General features: G+C 33.3%; 1 protein-coding gene across 6 annotated transcripts in view; it reads left to right on the top strand.

The window, feature by feature from the left end:
* The window catches only part of Grik2 (glutamate ionotropic receptor kainate type subunit 2), a 643,650-nt gene that overhangs the window by 459,863 nt on the left and 164,409 nt on the right, over positions 1 to 19,378 (top strand). For all 6 annotated transcript variants that reach the window (XM_087187928.1, XM_087187927.1, XM_087187929.1 and 3 more), the window contains exon 12: positions 18,926 to 19,149. In XM_087187928.1, the coding sequence (XP_087044054.1) occupies positions 18,926 to 19,149 (224 nt within the window). The remainder of the gene's footprint in view (positions 1 to 18,925; positions 19,150 to 19,378) is intronic.

Raw genomic sequence — 19,378 nt, 5'->3', positions numbered from 1 at the left:
TAACCCAAAGTGCACTGATGTTTTGATCAATAATTTAGATAATTAACTTGTGTCTTTCTTACTTATAAATTCAGTTGACTTCACTACATTTTATTTTGACCCCATCAAACAAGATGACTGATCATTTATTTTTCTCCTCATATTTCTCCCTATCTACCTAACTATTTTATATGCCTTACTGTTATATCCATTCTCTTCCAGTGTTATTTATTTTTCTTCTGTTGTCTCACAGCACTTACCCCTTCAAAACTTTACTCATTACAATTACCTTTGTCTCCTTCACTGTACCTGACTAGAATAGTACACTAGGATGGATAAACATCAACCAAGTGAGAGTAGAACGACTATGAATTGCAGTTAACCAGCTCAAATGAACTGTTTACAGTCACAGACTCTACTGAGTCTGTCTAGCCACCACACTATACTCTGCAAGAAACTTTGATCTTCTCTTTCTAATTCTGAAGTCCATCTGTCCCTCTTTACTTTGTGTATCAATCACTTTCTTTTCTGAGACCCCATACCTGACCCCCTCAAATTAAAGGAGCAGAGATTTACTTTGGTTTATGTTTCCATTCCTTCATAGTCAGCTGGATTTAAAGCAGGAAGGCATGGCAGAAGGACATGGCTCGGCACAGCTGCTCACCTCATGGCATCTGGGGAGGAGGGAGATCAGGGAGGAGCTGATCGGGGACATACACAGCTCACCTCCCCAGTGACCTTCCTTTTCCTTTTCTGGCTAGACCCCACCTCCTGAACAGCGAGTCAGCTATGACACCCCATAATCCATCACCTTGCAAATGCCCCATCTATGAGTGCATGAGACTGGGGGCCAAGATTCTGGACATAAAACACAATACTTTATAATATACAAGCTTGTTTAATGGTTCCAGAAGAAGTAGAAACAATATGAGAATAACACACCCATTCTTCACAAATCAAATTGTCAAGCAAACATTCTCTCTCTCCTTCTATATTTAATGGAGAAATTGACTGGTATACTTAAGGTTACTCATTTTCATTTTCCTATTCCATTCCAACTTATCTATTCAGGAATTTTTGGACATGATTCCTCTTTATTTTTCTCTTATAATCATCAGCGTTTTTTTCCAAATACATTTTTATATTCAAAAATGACCTGGTGCAGCAGCTATGGAAGCAGCTGAAGTGCCCATCAACAGAGGGATGAATGAAGAAAATGTGGTAGATATACACAGCCATAAAGCAGGAAAAAATCAGAGGTTGCCATGTGAAATGAAATAAGCCAGGCTCAAAAAGACAAATATAACATTTTCTCTCATATGTGGAATGTGACTGGCAGAAGAGACTGGGGGGGGTCGTGGGAGTGAGAGAGAGAGACAGAGGGAGTCAGAGATAGAGACACACAGAGACGCACAGAGACAGAGAGAACATAAAAATAGAAAAGGCTGGCTCTTAGAGAAGAAGAGAGGAATCAGGGAGAAGATGAAGAGGAGAGTGAAGGAACAATGGGGGGAGTATGATAACAGCATCTTACATGCATGTGTGAATACTACAAAACAAACCTATTGCTCTGTGTAACACACAGAGATGTCTGTAAGTACAGATAAACAATGACAACTGTATACATACGTAGTAATAAAATAAAAATGAATTCAAAAATTCCTTTCTCTTGCCTCCCAGTGTTTTGGTTTCCTCTCGCTGGGAGACTTCTTTACCCAGTTGGCTTCATTAGCTATTCCTGTTACCGCAGAGTTCACCTATGGTTAATTTTCAACTAACAGAATCAAAGAATTTGCTCATCTCTCTTCCTCCCTCCTACCCACTCTCCTTCCCTCCCTTCCCCTTTTTCCTGCTCTAACTCCTGTCCTCTTTTTGAAGTACATTTTCTAGGCTTACCTCTACTAATTGTAACCGCCAATAGAGATAGTACATATAGTAAATTTAGTAAAATGTATTGCTTTTTTATTTCTTGTCAATATGGTATAGTAAAACAAACTTTCACAGGTATTCCTTTGATAATACCCAAAACAAAAATCTATGCAAAATAAGCAAATTATGTAAACCCCAAGTAAAACTGTAAGCCTCTAAAAGTACTGCATGCTAATCTAGAATTTTACAGGATTTAAATATGGTCCGTGTAGATCCAAGAATGGACAGGGACTCATGGCTAGAAACAAAGTGGTTGACTGTAGTCTTTCTTGCTTATAGAAATACTGGAGGTTAGGCTTTGGCTTATTTCAAAACTGTGTAACTAAGAGAGTGAAAATACGAATTAGCTATAGAAATAGGAACTTTGTTAAGGTAGCTAATTGTTTCATAGTGGTTAAGAAATTCTGCTAATATAATGATGGGATATGAACTACAATTCACCCTTATAAAATATAGTTATGGATTGGAAGACTAGGAAGAGGCTACTGAGAGGAAGAAACAACAGAATGCCCAAGGGCATAGTGTTATAAGAAAGAGAAATGGAGAATGAAAGAGAAGAAAAACAAAGCAAAACATGCTATAAAAACATGTTAACTTATATCTTGATATTAAACACTGTTGTGAAAATTAACAGTTAAAATATTAATTTAGCTGGGAATTTAGCTCAGTGGTTCCGGCACCTACCACACAAGCACAAGGTCCCGAGTTCGATCCTCAGTACCAAAAAAATTTTTTTTTTAATTTTTAAAAAATAAAATACTAATTTAATCTTTATGAAATATATTTTGTGTGACTGACAAATATTTTAAAGAAGAAACTAAAAGGCAAAATATCTCAAATATATATAATTAAAGAAGAAAAAATTCTAGTAAAATAAATATAAAAGAATAATAGCTAAATACATTGAGAGAAAAATGAAAGTTTGAAAAGGTATTGATGAAAATAAAAAGGAACTCGGTACACAGGATATACTGAACACAATGACAGTGTTAGTTGATTGGAAAAAAATACTTATTGATTCTCTTAATAAATGGTATAGAAGGACAAAAAGCCAAGTTTTGAAAGAACCAGGAGACATGGAAGATGTTAAGCTCCACTACCTACATATCACAATTTCAAGAAAAAGAAAATAGAAGGACTTGCAGTAAAATATTTTTAAGATAATGACTGAGGATGATTTTTTAGGAAAAAATATTTTTTAAAAAGTTCTGGGGAAAATATGTAGCATTTAAATCTTGTGTATCCTAAATAAGTGACATGATAGGTCAGGAAAAAAAAAATCTATGTCATTCTGAAAAACAGAGACATAGAGAAGACTTATGAGGCCATAGACTAATTGAGAGGCATCTAAGGACAAATCATTTTAGTTACTTAGACTGTAAAATCTTCTAAAAACTTTCAGTAGCAATGGACTGAGGACAATGGTTGCAGGAAGATGAAGGACAAGAGTTCCATGGGCTGTTTGGTGAATAAGAATATTTTTTGTGGATCTAACAATCAGTGCTCTTACCCAAGTAATGAGTGAGGGGTAAGATTAAAAGTTTTTCCACTGCCTTACTTGTTACAGAATGCATAACAGCCAAACAACAAGCAGAAAGGAGGGCTGGGGATTTAGCTCAGTGGTGCTGCCGCCTGCCTCACACATGCAAGGTCCTGAGTTTGATCCCCAGTCCAAAAAAAAGAAGTAGGGAGGAGATTTACTGTATAAATGGTAACTAAGAAAGGAGGGAAGAAGATGCATAATCATTAGAATAACGCAGAAGACTTCATGGGTCCAGAAATTGTGTGTTTTCATGGTCTGACATGCTTAACTTTTGAGTAAGTTATTTTGAACTCCAGAAGTTTCACTTGCATATAGAAAGAAAACTTTTGAAAAGTGAGTGAAATGATTTCAAGCAGAAACAGTATATTAAAGAGTCATGACATAGTATAAAGAGTCATGATATCTTGGTTTTAGAGAAAAAGTGTTAGATATGGCCTTGAAGAGTATGTTACCTCTTCACCCTAGTTTAAAATAAAATCAATGACTCAAAATATTTTAGATTCATAAGGGTTTTAAAAAAAATATATAACCCTGTTTTACTGACAGATGAAAGCACCATGGTGTGTCCATTGGGCTATTATCACCGTCTAGTGCAGCAAAACCAATAAAGATGAAGAACTGGATGGAAGCTATCTAATGAGTGACCAGAACTCAAAGACAGTCTCATCATTTTAGCTACTACTCAAGCTAGTGCTAATGGCCTGTATATTTGGCCCGCTGTTGGAAAGCTACAGGTTGGCAGCTTGAATGTGCCTTTTTCTGGGATGACCAAATACAAAAACAGACTATGATGGCTGAATGGACAGTTTTAGGTCACTAAAGATCTCTGAATCTGTTTATTAATTGTTGTATTAGATTTTCTCCCTCATACTTTGTCTCAAATATCTGCTGAATCTTTTTGTAACAGCTGCACTGATCTCTTTCTTACATAATTCATTGTGGTCTTGTCATTCCTCTGGGTATTTCTTGCTTCAAGGAATCTTCCATAAGCTCTGGGAGAGATCTTGTTTAAATGTATTTGCAGCCTCACTCTGCTTAGTCTACCAGTAAATACTGATTGATACATTCTGTTATACTATTTCACAGTTGAGAAAAGAGAAATTTATTTTGCTTTACTATGAGATATATTCATGTGAAATTTTTAAGTAAGTAAAAGTAATGGTAATTACCATCTGCAATCATGGATACTTGATAGGTTTTATAATTTTGTATTTGCTTCCAGTCTCATTTTTTACATCTAAATAGAAAGATAATCTGGTTGATTATTGCTCCCCCTTATTCCTGGAAAAACTGCATGCACACACAGAGAGAGATAAGGATTGGTAGCCTTTAAATATAGTAGCAAACATTTTGTCTAACACAGAACTTAATATTTGATATCAGAGATTCCATCTCAGATATTCAGATTTAAATATATTTCTGGTAAAGAAGCTTATTTATCTTTGTCCTCAAAAAATGAAATACATTAGCTTCATTTCAGACACTAGAAACAAAACAAAATAATATTATAACTACTTATTTCATGTTTCAGTAGTTTATTTTCAGAAAAGAGTTGCTTTTGTGCTGAAGTTCAGGTTAACTATATTTTTTTCTCTATGTACCTCAATATTATATCCTTAAAAATAATTACCATGAAATTCTATGGAATAACTTCATGCTTCTAAAAATTTCATGAAAGAATATATGCATTTACATGGCATTTCATATATTCTTTCTTTATTAAAATAAGTATTATATTCTCATTGTAAAGAATCATAAAATATAGAAATACTATTAAAATAATCATATGTCTCCTGGAGATAAATACTGCTGACATTTTGTTTGTTTTTTCTCTTATTGGTTTTATACTTCTGAACTTTATATTATAAAACTTTTCAAACATGTACAAATAGAAAAATGAAGTGCAGTTCCAGGTATACATTACCAAGCTTCAAAAAATACAAATTTATAGCTAATCCAATTTCTTCTTTACTTTGCCTATTTCCTTCCCACTTTCATTATTTGGAAACAGATCTCAGACTTCATTACATATCATGTATATATATTTCATACTAAAAGAAATGGACTAGGGGAAAAGCTCATACTGCCATTTTCACATGAAAAGCATTTTGATTAAGTCGTCTCCAATCTATACTATTTATGTACATTTTCCTAATTGTCTTATATTATTTATTCATTATAATTTACTTGTTTAAATCTGTAATTTTGTTACAAAGATCCATTTAAGTCACAGATTCCCCTTCGTAGATTGTTATTGAAATTGATTTTTAGTATTTTACATTTCATTATTCATTAAAAGTTACTAGTCTGCATTTCCATTTCATTGAAAACATGAGAAAATGCAACTTAATCATGCATGCATACTAAATCTTTTTTGTTGTATACTGCCTTATTTAACTGCCCCCTTTTGGGAGCACATAGCCTATTTACAATTACAAATTGGAAGGATTATTGGAAGGGTGATTTTGATTCTTTTGTATTTATTTAAGCAGTATTTCTAAAAAGTGATTTTGGTATTCATAAATCTCTTGAGTAGTTCTTTTTCATGGAATGTCCTTATTTTTCCATCTTTTTTGAAGGAATATTTTGTAAGATATGTTAATCTGGATTGGAAGTTGTTTGCTTTCGCTGCTAGAAATACTTCACTCAAAGATCTTTTGGCCTTTAAAGTTTGTGTTGAGAAGTCTGCTGTAATTCTAATGGGTTTATCTTTATGTGTGATTCTTTGTTCTTTTCTAACTGCTTAAAATTGTTTTTGATATCTGGTATTTTAATTATGATGTATCTTATGAAGTCTCTCTTTTTTTCATCATGGTTGGTATTCTGGAAACCTTGCTTAGTGTAACCTCTTTTCTCATATTTGAGAAATTTTCTATTATATTTTCTGCAAACAAATTACTTTATGTGTATTATCTTCTAGTTTCTGTCTCCTCCAGATAGTCTTAGTTTGGTATTCATAGTGTCATCTATTAGCTTTTGTTGTTTTTTGTTTTTTGGTACCTGGGATCGAACTCGGGACCTTGTGCTTGTGAGGCAGGTGGTAGAACCACTGAGGTAAATCTCCAGCCTAATAGCTTTTGACTGAGCTTTTTTGTTCTCTTTTCTTTTTTTGAGGCTTCTCTGAGTACATCATAATTTGCTATTTTATCCTCTATTTCAGACAACCTGTTTTCACATTAATGGTTTCTCCAATTAATGAATTGTATACATATTTTCTTATCTGTGAATCCTGCCTGATAGCTTTCTGTGGTTTTTATATCTTTGATGAATTTGTCCTTCATCTTTTGAACCAATTTGGTCAGGTCTTCCAGTTATTTATTTGTTTCCCTCAAGTCCACATTGGTCATGTTGTGTGATAATTCCATCAACTTTTGGGTCATGTGAAGCTTTTTCGTCTCTTCTTTATATAGTTTGTACAACTCTGCTACTTGGTGTTTGCTTTTCTTTCCATTTGTACCTCTTAGATCTGCCTTGGGATAGTTGAGGGACCTTAGAGATGTTTTGTTGCTTTGTTTTCCCATGATCCTATGTGTATCTATGTCTGTTTTATGCTTTCGATTTTTATCCCTCCCCCTTTTTTGGTTCTAAGCGTTGAGGTCTAGTAGGATGAATATAAATTATAATTGATATGAAGATAATTTTAAGAAGGTACTGCTTCCCTATGACTTCCTTTCAGCTTCATTTGTCCAGAGATAGTATTTACACCTTCACTTAAATAAATTAGGTGATTTGGACTGTGACCCTGTGTTTTGAGGGAAGACAATAAGTCTAATTATTCATCACTTATATGTGATAGATTTTGCCTTTACACTTTAACTCTTTATTGATACTTTTTGCAGCCTATGGTCAATTGTTATTAGCAGTTGTTCAATAATATGGCAGAAGAAATGGAAGGAAGAGATTGAGGGATGGGTGAAAGTGGAATTTAAGTCACTAAACTGGGAGATTGATAGCAAGAATAGTAAGAAAAAATTAGATATGGAGCTAGATTTTATTGGATGGGTTTAGTTGGATTGAAGGGTTAGTGTTGAGGTTTTTAGAAGGTATTTGTGGAGGTGAGGATGAGCTATAGGATGAGCGAGGTGCACTTTGGGATTAAGGAACGTTATGAGGCTGTCAGAAAATGTTGGTAAGTTTGTGCACTTTAATGTGGAAAAGAAACAAACAAAGATAGGTTGCTATATAAGATAAGAGCAAAAGGAATAGAATGGAGAGGATAGAGGGTTAGTACAAGAGAAGATGAGTGACTGAGAGAGAGCAGAATATGGTGAACTAAAAACTTGAGATGAAGAACTTAACAATTAAGACACAAGTAAGAAATAAGATAATAATATTCCTATGAGAGCTTGAGTTAAATAAATTAGTGAGAGGAGAAGAGGGAGCAAACACAGATACCCACTTAATCAAACCAAAAGGGGAAAAAACCCCTAGAACACAGAAAACAGCAGGAACTCAGTTCAGATACTCTGACCAGGGGATATATGTATCACTCACATGTGACCACTTTACCAAAAACCCTGGGTGTTTACACTATTCTGTTCTTGCTTTGAATGTGGACTGATTATATACAGTCCCACTAAAATCACCTCTTTCCTTTCCAATGCAAAACCCAAGCTTACCCAGTCTCAGGACTTTATTCTGCTGGCTTGAAGGCAGATTCTGATGATGGCCCTGTTTTTGGCTTAGGACACTTCCCTTACCCCCACCCACCCCTGGAGCGATGATTGGGGTCAATAGGCAGAGGGGGACCACAGAGTGGCGAGTACACTCATGCTTTGGTGGGGATCCTCAGGGATCCACAAAGGTGTTCACACCCTGGGGAGTTTGCAAGAGTGGGAAATGGCTGGTGTGGAATTGCAAGAAATACTGATTCAGTCTCAGGAAGGAGTCCACAGATCTCTGGGGGGTGTGAGTGTACAGCTGTGGGAATCTGCAGACCCTGTTTGCAGTCCGTGTTTGCTCTTTTATCCTCTCTCTGCCCAGGGTGTGTGTGTGTGTGTGTGTGTGTGCATGTGTGTGTGTGTGCATGTGTGTGTGTGTGTGAATAGTTACCCTGCCCTCAATGAGTGCTAGTGGGGAGTCTGCAGGAGACCCCAGGACTGGCATGGAACCAGGAATTGGAGATTCATTCTCAGGCAGCAGCCTGCATCCAGCAGTGAGTGTGTGCCCTGGGGAATCTGCAGTCCCTGTTCACCCATTTATCTTCTCTCTGCTCTGGATGGAGAGAGGATTCACTTCCCTTCAATGAATGCTTGAGATAGTGCTGCTGGGTGGAGGTTTTTCCTGTGCACAGATTAGAGCTGATACGTAAGGTACTGGTATGCCCAGGGTCTGACCCAGGAGTTCAGTATCTGAGGTAATTGTTAGTGCATTTTCTCCCTAAGGTTAACTGGAGTGCTGTGCAGGTGGTGCTCTCAGGAAGGAGTGATGTGGATCAGCTGAACTAGCTCTGTTTCCCTGCTACAATGATATACTTACTAGGTTTGATCTACCAGCATTTTCTTTCCAAAAGATTCAGGGTGTAGGACCTTCCTGCATTCCAGGGTACCTGTGACTTCAGTCAGTCCTCTAAGCACCTCTGACACCATTCCTACTCTAGTCCATGTTGGATTACCTGTAGTTTGCTTCTGTGTAATATTTCTGAGTTTTCTGAGGGAGATCAACAGCATAGTTGAAGTGGGAGGAAATAGGAGAGGTAAAAGGTAAATATGTTTGTACCTTTGTAAAGGCACAAATCTCCAATGATGAATTTCATTATATTGTATACCTAAAATGTACCGATAAAATTAACTAAAAAAAGAACCTCTATGTTTATTCTCTTATTCTCCTCTGTGTTAACTTTCCTTTATTGTGCTCTTCTCTACTTGAAATTATATTTTCCAATTATTTTATAATTAGGGTGTGTTTACTTCGCTTTGTTTGGCTTTTGCCATATTATAAACATCTAAGCAGGCTATTACAGAGCACTCAATAATAAATATTTGTTGAACAAACTAGTGAATACTAATTTCAGTACTAATTTGTTCAATACTAATTTGACAAATAAATTAGTGAATGAATGATTTCAAGCAGATGGCAGGACTTTAAGTTCTCTTACATTTCAGAATTTCTAACATATATTCAATATTTTTAATTAAAAGCTTAAACTCTTAATTAAATTATATAGGTTCAGAAATTTTACTGAAAACTGGAACAAGATAAATCATGTTATAAATATTTTATCAAATTAATTGTAAAAATATCTACTTGTACTTTAAGTAATGACTAGCTGCTTAGATATGTGTTTGAATATTTTTATTAGAGTATTTTAATACAGTGTATGTTAAATTCACCTGCTCAACAAATATCAATACATTATATATTCTGTATTTGTTCTGATTATGAATATATAATAGATTTGGAAATATATAAACATGAAATTTACATTTTACATTTGACTCATAAGATACGTTTAGTAATTAACCATGTGAAAGTTCAAGCAAAGGTTTATTCTATATAGTAAAAAGTTATCCTTGTTCTGTTAGAAGGTATACTGAAGCTCTTGTTATGATTTGTTCTCTATAGTACTTAAATATGCCTAATGCATGCTTTCAGGTAAGAATAAGTTTGAGCCATTTGTAGGAAAATGGATGCACTTTAAGACCATAACATTAGGTGAAATAAATCTTACACTCCAGCTTAAATATTAGATGTTTCCTCTAATATGAGAAATCAAACATATAAATAAAGAGCAAAATAAAAGGTGGATAATAGCAATTAGGGAGATAGTTGTTTCTCAGATAGGAAAGGGATCAAGCGATGGGGGGATGAAAAAAAGAATGAATATGTGTACATGTACCAACTCTCCACAAGGAATGGAAACATTATGTACTAATAAAAAATAAAACAAAATAATATAAAATAGAATAATCAGGCTATAGAAAAACACTGTCTAATATTTATTTGATTTTGGCTGGAGAAAGGTTACAGAGGTATAATCTAGGAGTGTTTTCCAGTTTAGTTATATAGCTTGTAAGCTCTAACCACATGTCATCTTATCTTATTCCTTCAATATTGAAAAGTAACTTCTCAGCATTTTGTAAACTCAGAACTTACAAATAGAAAATCAAGAATTATAATGTGGATTACCAAAAAGTAGTGTTATCAAAATCCAAATACAGTTAAAGATTATGGTTAATCACCCCCAAAATACTCCCTATAACTTCAAACATACTTATCCCATATTTTTACCAATTTCTGAAACAATTTTGGAAGTCTTCTTTGAGTTTCTTTAATTGTGGTATTGTGCCTGTGTCTATATCCTGAAACAATTCTAAATGTTTACTTTTCATGGTCATTTTCACTGTGAGGGAGAATCAGAGGTCCCACAGTGACAAGTCAGGTGAATAAGGTGAATGAAGACATGTCATAATGGTAATGTTTTTACAAGCTTGCCTTTCACTTGAATGGCCCTGGAAAACAGCAGTCACCATAATTCTTATCACACCTGTTAAAGACACTCATGAAAGAAGAAAGGAAGACATACAGAACTGCTTCAGAATGAAGTGAGAATGATAGGATAAGCATGTTCAAAGTGATGGTGATTATTTTGAGGGGGATTAAAAGCAATGTGTATTTTACTATGATTTAAAAAAGCACACATGGTTGTTTTTGATTAGGCCTTGTATGACACCTGTCACTTTTCCCTCTTGAGTTTATTACACTTTCTTTATTGTTAACTATGGAGCATTTGTGTGTTGGCTCCATTTGAATTCCAAGATTTGCAGAATTAATGTAAATTTTAATAATTAATTGCTGTTTATATTAACCAATTTGACCAATAATTGGGGAATACTGTAAAATTGTAGCCTAACTGTACTTATACATATTTCATTGAAGCACTTATCTGACATTTCTGATTGTTTTCATGTTGATGCTGCTGTAAGAACCTTAGAAATGAGATTTCATAAATGCTTTGTATCCTATACCTTGTCTCAGGCTTGGTGCATAGTTGGATTTTGATAATACATTTTGAAGGAATGGTTTTTATTGTGACAGTTATTCTAAATAAATATACAAATAAACTAATGTCAAATTTGAGAGTAGAGATTGTGCAAAATTTTCATAACAATTGTTTGCAAGCATCCTTTATTTATTACATTAAATTGAATTCAACATGCTTAATCTATTACATACTAAAGAAAAGTTCACGAACAGAATTATAAGTTCAATATTTCATTAAGAAGGTTTCTTATAGCTTATAGTCATCTATCTTAGTGCTAGTAGCTGTTTCTTGGTCCACTGGTTGTGATCTCATATCATTTAAACTGGGAAGTTAAAAAAGAAGTTAGCAGAAAATACAGAGTCTGCCAAAGAAAAATGTATATACACTTCAGGAAAAGAAAAACTTGCATAAGGTGCATGTTCTCCTGATTTAACACTTGCAGACTTTTATCTATGGGGGACCCTAAAGGATGTCTTATATCACAAAAAACCTACTACACTGCCAGCCCTTAGATAAGCAATTGAAAATGCATGTGCAAAAATTTCAATGGACACTTTGACCAAGATTACCCAAGCAGCATTTCACCATACTAGTAAATGGATGGAAGCCCATGGCCATCACTTTGAGCACCTCTTGCAATTGTAGAAGCTAAAGGTAACATATTAATCTCTTATGTCTCAATAAATTTAATATTTAAATGTTTATTGATTTTCTTTCCCTGAAGTATGTATACATTTTTGGTGGACTCTGTATTTAGATGATATAATAGATTAAAATCAGTAACAAAAATTTTGGGAATGTTTATATATGTAACACTCAAAATTATACAGTGTAACAATATCTGTCATACTAGGTGATTATCATTGGCAGAATTTTTTCATTTAAATGATTTTTTAAAAGTGGTAATTATTTTAATCAGTAAGTCATTAATGCCCACAATCAAGAGCAGAAAACATCAGACATTGTTTCTTTTATTGCTATTCTCATAATTAGTAGATATATTAAATTATACTTTGGAGTCCTGATATACACGAAATAAGATTATTTTAAGTAAAAGTTTAGTTTCTTTTTAAAAATTATCAATGTGTAAAAAATACTGTAATTCTTTCTGCCTAGCCTAGGAGGCTAAACTAACTACTCAATTAGCATTAAAAATTAGTAAGTTCTGTGGAAATATGGAAGTAAGAAAGGATAACACTGTGATAATTATAGTGTTGGAATATTAATCCTTTGAACTATAGAACTGAGTGTAAAACAAAATCAAATTCTGTTGAATAAAACAATGAAAAAAATTAAACCCTAGTCTTCATCTAAAAAAAATCCCACTACACTTTTGGACCCAGTGGCTCTTCTGAAGATTTTCCTGTTGAGAAGTTCATCTTCATTCTGCCATCAATGGCAAGTTTGTTGGATTTACTTAATATCATCTGAAATTAACAGAAGGCTTGCTTAAGCATTACTAAAGTACTAACAGCTGCTGAAGCAGCAGCTGAAAGTACTACTGGTTGTGTTTGATTATTTTCTAATTGCTCCTATTTCAGGCTTTACAAGTGGGAGAGAAATCTCCACATTTGTTACCTTACTTATTTACTTTCCACTGTAACAGCGTGGGGAACTTTTGGCTTGGTGAAAAGGAACCACAAACATATTTCTAAAATATAATTTTATAAAAATTCAATACATATTAGGCTTTGTATAATATGCATTAAATCTAATTTATAAGAGTTTGATTTTTTTATACTTGGAATATCAGTAACTTTAATCTCATCAAAATTTTTCTTGAACATCTGTCTAGTGACTCTTAGCATAATGCCATGAGGTAGCTTTTGTTTATTGCAATAACTAAAATCTAACTTACCAGAGAGATATTAATCATGAAATATGTTAGCAATTACATACTATTATCTGTTATATCAGAAATAGAAAACATACACAGGGAAAACCTCATGTGGTGTGTTAATTCGTCTTCCTCCACTTATATGATCCGAGTATTAACCATATTAACCATATGATCCAGGATCTCTTTCCTGGGGCCACAGAGACGTGAAAAGAAGCAGTGGGCTGAGTTTGTAGGGGTGAAAGGAAGGGAGAAGTCCAAGACTGTTTTTCCTAAATGTCCCTGTCTTTGTCCCTGTGTGGTTCTTGCAATAAAATTAGACAATAACCAATCTAAGTGAAGCGTTTTGGAAAAAATCAAATAAAGGAAAACTTCCAGAATATTCTCTTCAATAAAGACATTCAGGGCAGTTCTGAGTTAAAAATTAGTAATAGAGAGTTTCATTCATTCATTCATTCATTTAAAAATATTTAATAATTATTCTCTGCCATGCACTATCCTTAGCACTGGAGACACAAAATAGAACAAAATGAAAGAAACTCCTTACTCAAAAGGGACTTACTTTTTAGTGGAAAGTGGCAGAAAATTGACATAATTTTAGTTCAAGTTATATTTTATCAGGAAAATAAAAATTCAGTAAGGAGATAAAGGGTAGAATGAGTGGCCATGCAGGTCTCTTTAAGCAAAATCAAAACAGGACATTTGAATTAAGCAAAAGAATAAGGCATGTGAACATGTGAGGCTGAAGCTTTCCTCCATTGTGAAGGAATGGAGAAGGGGTTTGTGAATATATCTAAAGATTGGCAGGGCAGCCAAAGTGGTTGGAAGAAGACTAAGACTGGAGGAGTGATGGAACTGATGGTGACGAAATAGCCGGAGGCCTTGTATCTTTTATATGCCATTCATGAGTAGATGCTCTGTCATCTAATTTTTGTATAGTTTTTTTGTATAATTTTTGCTATTGTTCTATGAGACTTTAATCAATGTATTGCTCTGAGCAAAATAACCCTAAAGAGAACTATTCTGTTTTGTCCGGGTGTTAGTTAACTTGCCATTATATTATTATAGAAATAAATCTTACTTATTGAATATGACCAGAAAATAAATTTAATTTTACATTTCTCTTTGAGTTTTCCTTGAAAATTTTCATAGATTGAATTGAAATTGTATTCAGCAAATATTTACTAGGTAGTGCCTAGGTAGCAGATTTTTCCAGTGCCTTAGAAATGTTAGGTTAATTATGATCACAAAGATGAATAAGGCGATTTGGCAGGCTTGTACAATGAAGATTAGGGTATTAAACTTATACTCATTAATTTAATGAAATAGCTTATGCCTATGTAACTTTGGGAACTTTCTATGGAGGGATGCTTTACTGTTCCTTCAGTTCAGAATTCTGTGCTTTGATATAAGGAAATGTATGAAGATGGCAGTGTTTCTACACTCATATGAACAGGGGAAATACAATTACAGTAACATGTACATTTAAATTGCTCATATCATATTGGCTGACTTACATGAAAAATAATTAGAAATGACATAACAAATATTATTACATGTTTTATTTTATTGTTGAGTTTATATCTATTTCTCTGAAGAGAAATTACTGTGGATAGAATATTCAGAGAAGGAGATAATGGAGGAAAAATATCACAGACATCTATAGAATTTGAAAAGTGGAAGAATGAGAGGATCATTTGGGGCAGGGAAATAGAGAATGATATAGCAGAAAAATGGTCGAGTTGTATTTAATGAGTATACAGATATAATGGGAAATGAGTGTGACAGAGTCATTTTGGGGGCCATATTCTCTTAAAATCATGTTTCATGTTAACTATTCTGATTTTTTTGTTTGTAAAAGGCAGCCACATTACAAATTCAGTAGAGCTCTGGTGAGGATTAATGAAAGTGATAAGAACAAAGAATGCAGCACATTGTTACCTCATAAAAGACATTTAACACTGGCTTTTCCTACGATATTCCTAACTTGCTGCTGCTGTGCTCCCACTTCAGGGTTTGGTCAATTCAGGCTCATTCTTTAAGTTGCAAACACCAGTATTATTGTTTGGTAAAGGCTTCTTGTTCACTGGTTTTGTCTACTGCAAGACTATTTTTCTTTAAAATAAGAAATCAATTGCTAAGTCTACTTTCATTAAGTAATATTAACATTTATTTAGAGATAATATGTTCTTAGATTATTAAATTCTACCATTAGACTTTTTTCCTCAAACTGCTCAGTCTTTAATAACATAATATTTAATAGGAAAATACCACAACTGTCATTATGAACACCTTCAATCTAACAACATTTTGATTAGTTTTCAAAATTATATTATTAATAGACTTGTAATGAAGCTGGATTTTATTCATAGAAAATGCTACTGAGTATAAAGGTTCACTTTTACTGTTCAAAGCTTCCTGAGATTCATTTAAGTGAATTTTAAAAATATAGTTCATGTGTAATTAAAAACTATTTTTAATAATTGGTGTTTGGTCAATTTTGTGTGTTTAACTATTAATTATAACAACTACATTCTAACAAGTTGATCAACATACATTAAATCACACTACATAAAAATTGTTATAAAATTATACTTGTAAAATTAATAACCTCTAATTTCTAGGAAAATTTGAGGCATATAGAAAAATTATATAGAACGTAGAGTTCCTATATTGCTCCTCCTCTCCATACCCCTTGTATTTCTTCTGTCATTAACATCTTCTATGAAGTTAGAATGTTTGTTACCATTGATGAACATTATTGATACATTTATTATTAAAGTTCATCATTTACATTATGTTTTCATGTTTGTGTTGCATGGTTATATGACTTTCCAATGCCATGCATCCACCATTACAAAATCCTGCAGAATATTTTCAATGTCCTAAACATGTTTTATGGTCCTACATTTCCATCATACCCGCTGTCTCCCCATGAACCCTAGACAGCCACCAGTTATTTCTACTGCCTCTCTGATTTTACCTTTTCCAGAATGTCATAGAGTTAAGCTTACAATATGTAGCCCTTTCAGATTGGTGTCTTTCACTGAGCAATGTGAATTTAAGGCTCTTGCTTTTTCATGGCTTGATAGCTCATTTGTTTTTTATAATTGAATACTATTCTATTGTATGGATATAACAAATTCTGTTTATCAGTTTATTTCGTATTCAATGTATCAAGTGGTCTACTTGGATATTTTGTTTTAAGTGACTTATAATTTAAAATATTTTACTACATAATTTTTGTCTTTTTCATTTTATACTTGTAATGTGACTTTTATTTTGGACAATACTAAGTAAACTTGAAACCTTACATATGTAGTGTAATATAATATATAATATGTAATGATAATATATCCTCAATAGAACAACTTTTTGGAATAATTTAGAGGTTTTGTTCAATATTTTAATTATTTTATAAATTTGTTGATACATGTAATAAATTAAAATTTTTTCATTAAAAATCACTATAGTGTTATTAACAAGTGTCACCATATTGGACACTATATTTCCTGAAATTTTTCCTCCCATATAACAAAAACTTTTCATTCTTTGATATACATCTTCCTGTTGCCCAGTCTTCCACCCCTACTCCACAAACCACCAACAGATCCTGGTAACTAGTGTTCTAGACTCTACTTCTTTGATATCAATTTTTTAGATTCCACATAGAGTGTTAATTAAGAGAAAATTAAGTATTCCTACTACAAAAATGATTACTATGTGAGATAACACATAAGTTAACTAGATTTCATCATTCCATAATGAATATATCTGTACGTCAAATGAATATATGTATATGATGATGTTGTACACCAAAAACATATACTTTTGTCAGTTAGAAAACCTTACTATTTTAAAGCATCTGCATTTCTGGGCTTTATCAATGATGAAATTTTCCATTTCTTGTGCCCAACAGGAGAGAGTAAGAGAGTGAAATGGCACATAGTTGAACAGTGCTGTTTCATCAAACCTCCAAAACAAGACCAAATCACTTTATCTTGTCTGTATTCTTACACGGAAAACACTGCCCTGACTTTTTTGTATTGACCTTCTAAATTCTCAGGGATTACAATCTTATCACTTACTAGCCTCACTTCTGTATATTTCCATTTCTCTGTGTAAAAACTCTTTCCTGAGTAACTGAATGAAGGAATAAATGAGTAATTTTCCATGATTCCTTCACTAGTTTCTAAAACTCATGGCATATTTAAATTCTAAGTCAGAGATTCTGACAGTTTCTGTTTATACTCTGGGTCCAATGCTCAGTTAGCTCTATGAGAGTAAACACATTTTCGAACTTCTCAAGACTTCAGTTTCCTTTCCTGAAAAAGGGAATAGTAGTAAGTCTGTGTGAAGATTAAATATGTTAGTTCATGTGATGTTCTCAACACAGTACCTGTTTCACAGCAAATGATTAAGAAATGTTACCAATTATTTTTCTTGATATTTTCCTTGACTCACGAATATGAAATGTAATGATATACTCTTCTCAGGACTTTAAAATCATATTTTTTTTTTAGTTTTCAGAAATACGGCTTTTTCTATAACAACTCTTTTTTTTTTTTTTAAACTGGGAATTGAACGCAGGGCCTCGTGCTTGCCAGGAAGGCGCTGCACTGCTGAGCTACGTCCGCAGCCCTATAACTACTCTGTATAGTCTTTCTATCTTAGTGCTTTCTACAAACCACCAACAAACAAATGCACATGCATACAGGGTAATATTGCCAACAAATTCAGCATCTTAGAAAAGTTTCTTCCCTAAGACATTAAGAGGAAACATGAGATAGTTAATTTATTCTTTTATACTTTTTTCAGTTGCTCTTTAAAATTAGAATTTCTTATTTATTCTGAAAGCTTTATGTTTATCAAAAATAAAAGAAATGTAGCAATATAGCCTCTCTTCAAAGATGCCTTTGTTATTTTAAAATATAATTACCTCTTGCAATATATTAGAGCATAAATTCATTCCTGACAAATGGTTATAACGTGGTGACTGAAAAGCATTAGTAATTTAACATATTTAAGCTACCGTGAAAAATTAGCAACTTTGTGAAAATTGAAAAACTCATTTCCTAATGCGATTTAGGCAAAGCCGCAAGGAATTTCATTAAATAATGTAAAGCAAATCAGAGGGATAGGAACAAAACTCAGTAAACAATCACATGAAAATGATTTTAAGAATGTTTTAACTATTTAAAAACTAAAACTTTTTAACCACAGGCTTTTAGGTTTCTAAAATCAGAAAAATGTTTCTTCATTCCCTGGTAGTCTGATGTAGTTACTATTGCAACTAGAATTTAACCAATATATTTAGAAAAATTTCAATTTATATTAAAATAATTTTTAAAGCTTTTAAAGTAACTATGAAAAGCTGTTACATAGTAATTTATATATTGAGTATAAGCCACGAGTTCTTCAGTTTTTTCTTGTTCTGGAGTATTTTTCCCTGTTATCTAGTTAAAATAAATACTGATTTGTTAATGCTTAAGCAAAGAGAAATAAATGGAGTAAATCAGATGCTATATTCAGAGTGGAAGAATATTTTAAATTTTGATACAATTCTCGGGTATAAATACTTTGTTTAGTTATTTCCTTTATTCTTGTGACTTAGCAGCAATTTTTCTTTGTTTTCTTTTTTGTGTCTCTACAGAAAGCTGACCTTGCAGTTGCTCCACTGGCTATTACCTATGTTCGAGAGAAGGTCATCGATTTTTCCAAGCCCTTTATGACACTTGGAATAAGTATTTTGTACCGCAAGCCCAATGGTACAAACCCAGGCGTCTTCTCCTTCCTGAATCCTCTCTCCCCTGATATCTGGATGTATATTCTGCTGGCTTACTTGGGTGTCAGTTGTGTGCTCTTTGTCATAGCCAGGTAACATGCTCACTTTTGTGATTTTTTTGGCAATTGTTACCTCCTTTTTCTAACTAATAATTGTCAAAAGTCACAATTTTACTTCTGGTCTTTATTTTCCATGGGGTGCTGAAGATTAATAAGCTTTTAAGAATCTTATCCACATATCCACTTATAAATGAAATCTGCTGCCTCTTATAGGTAGAAAGCATGCTGGTTTTGTCAATAAGCTATAAATGTGGTTAAAGTT

The sequence above is a fragment of the Heterocephalus glaber genome, unplaced genomic scaffold, assembly GCF_053883595.1.
Source record: "Heterocephalus glaber isolate CG9 unplaced genomic scaffold, H.glaber_assembly_v1.0 deba00001523, whole genome shotgun sequence".
Taxonomy (NCBI): Eukaryota; Metazoa; Chordata; class Mammalia; order Rodentia; family Bathyergidae; genus Heterocephalus; species Heterocephalus glaber.
The sequence above is the reverse complement of the archived record's forward strand: the minus strand, read 5'-3'. Positions and strand labels throughout refer to the sequence as shown.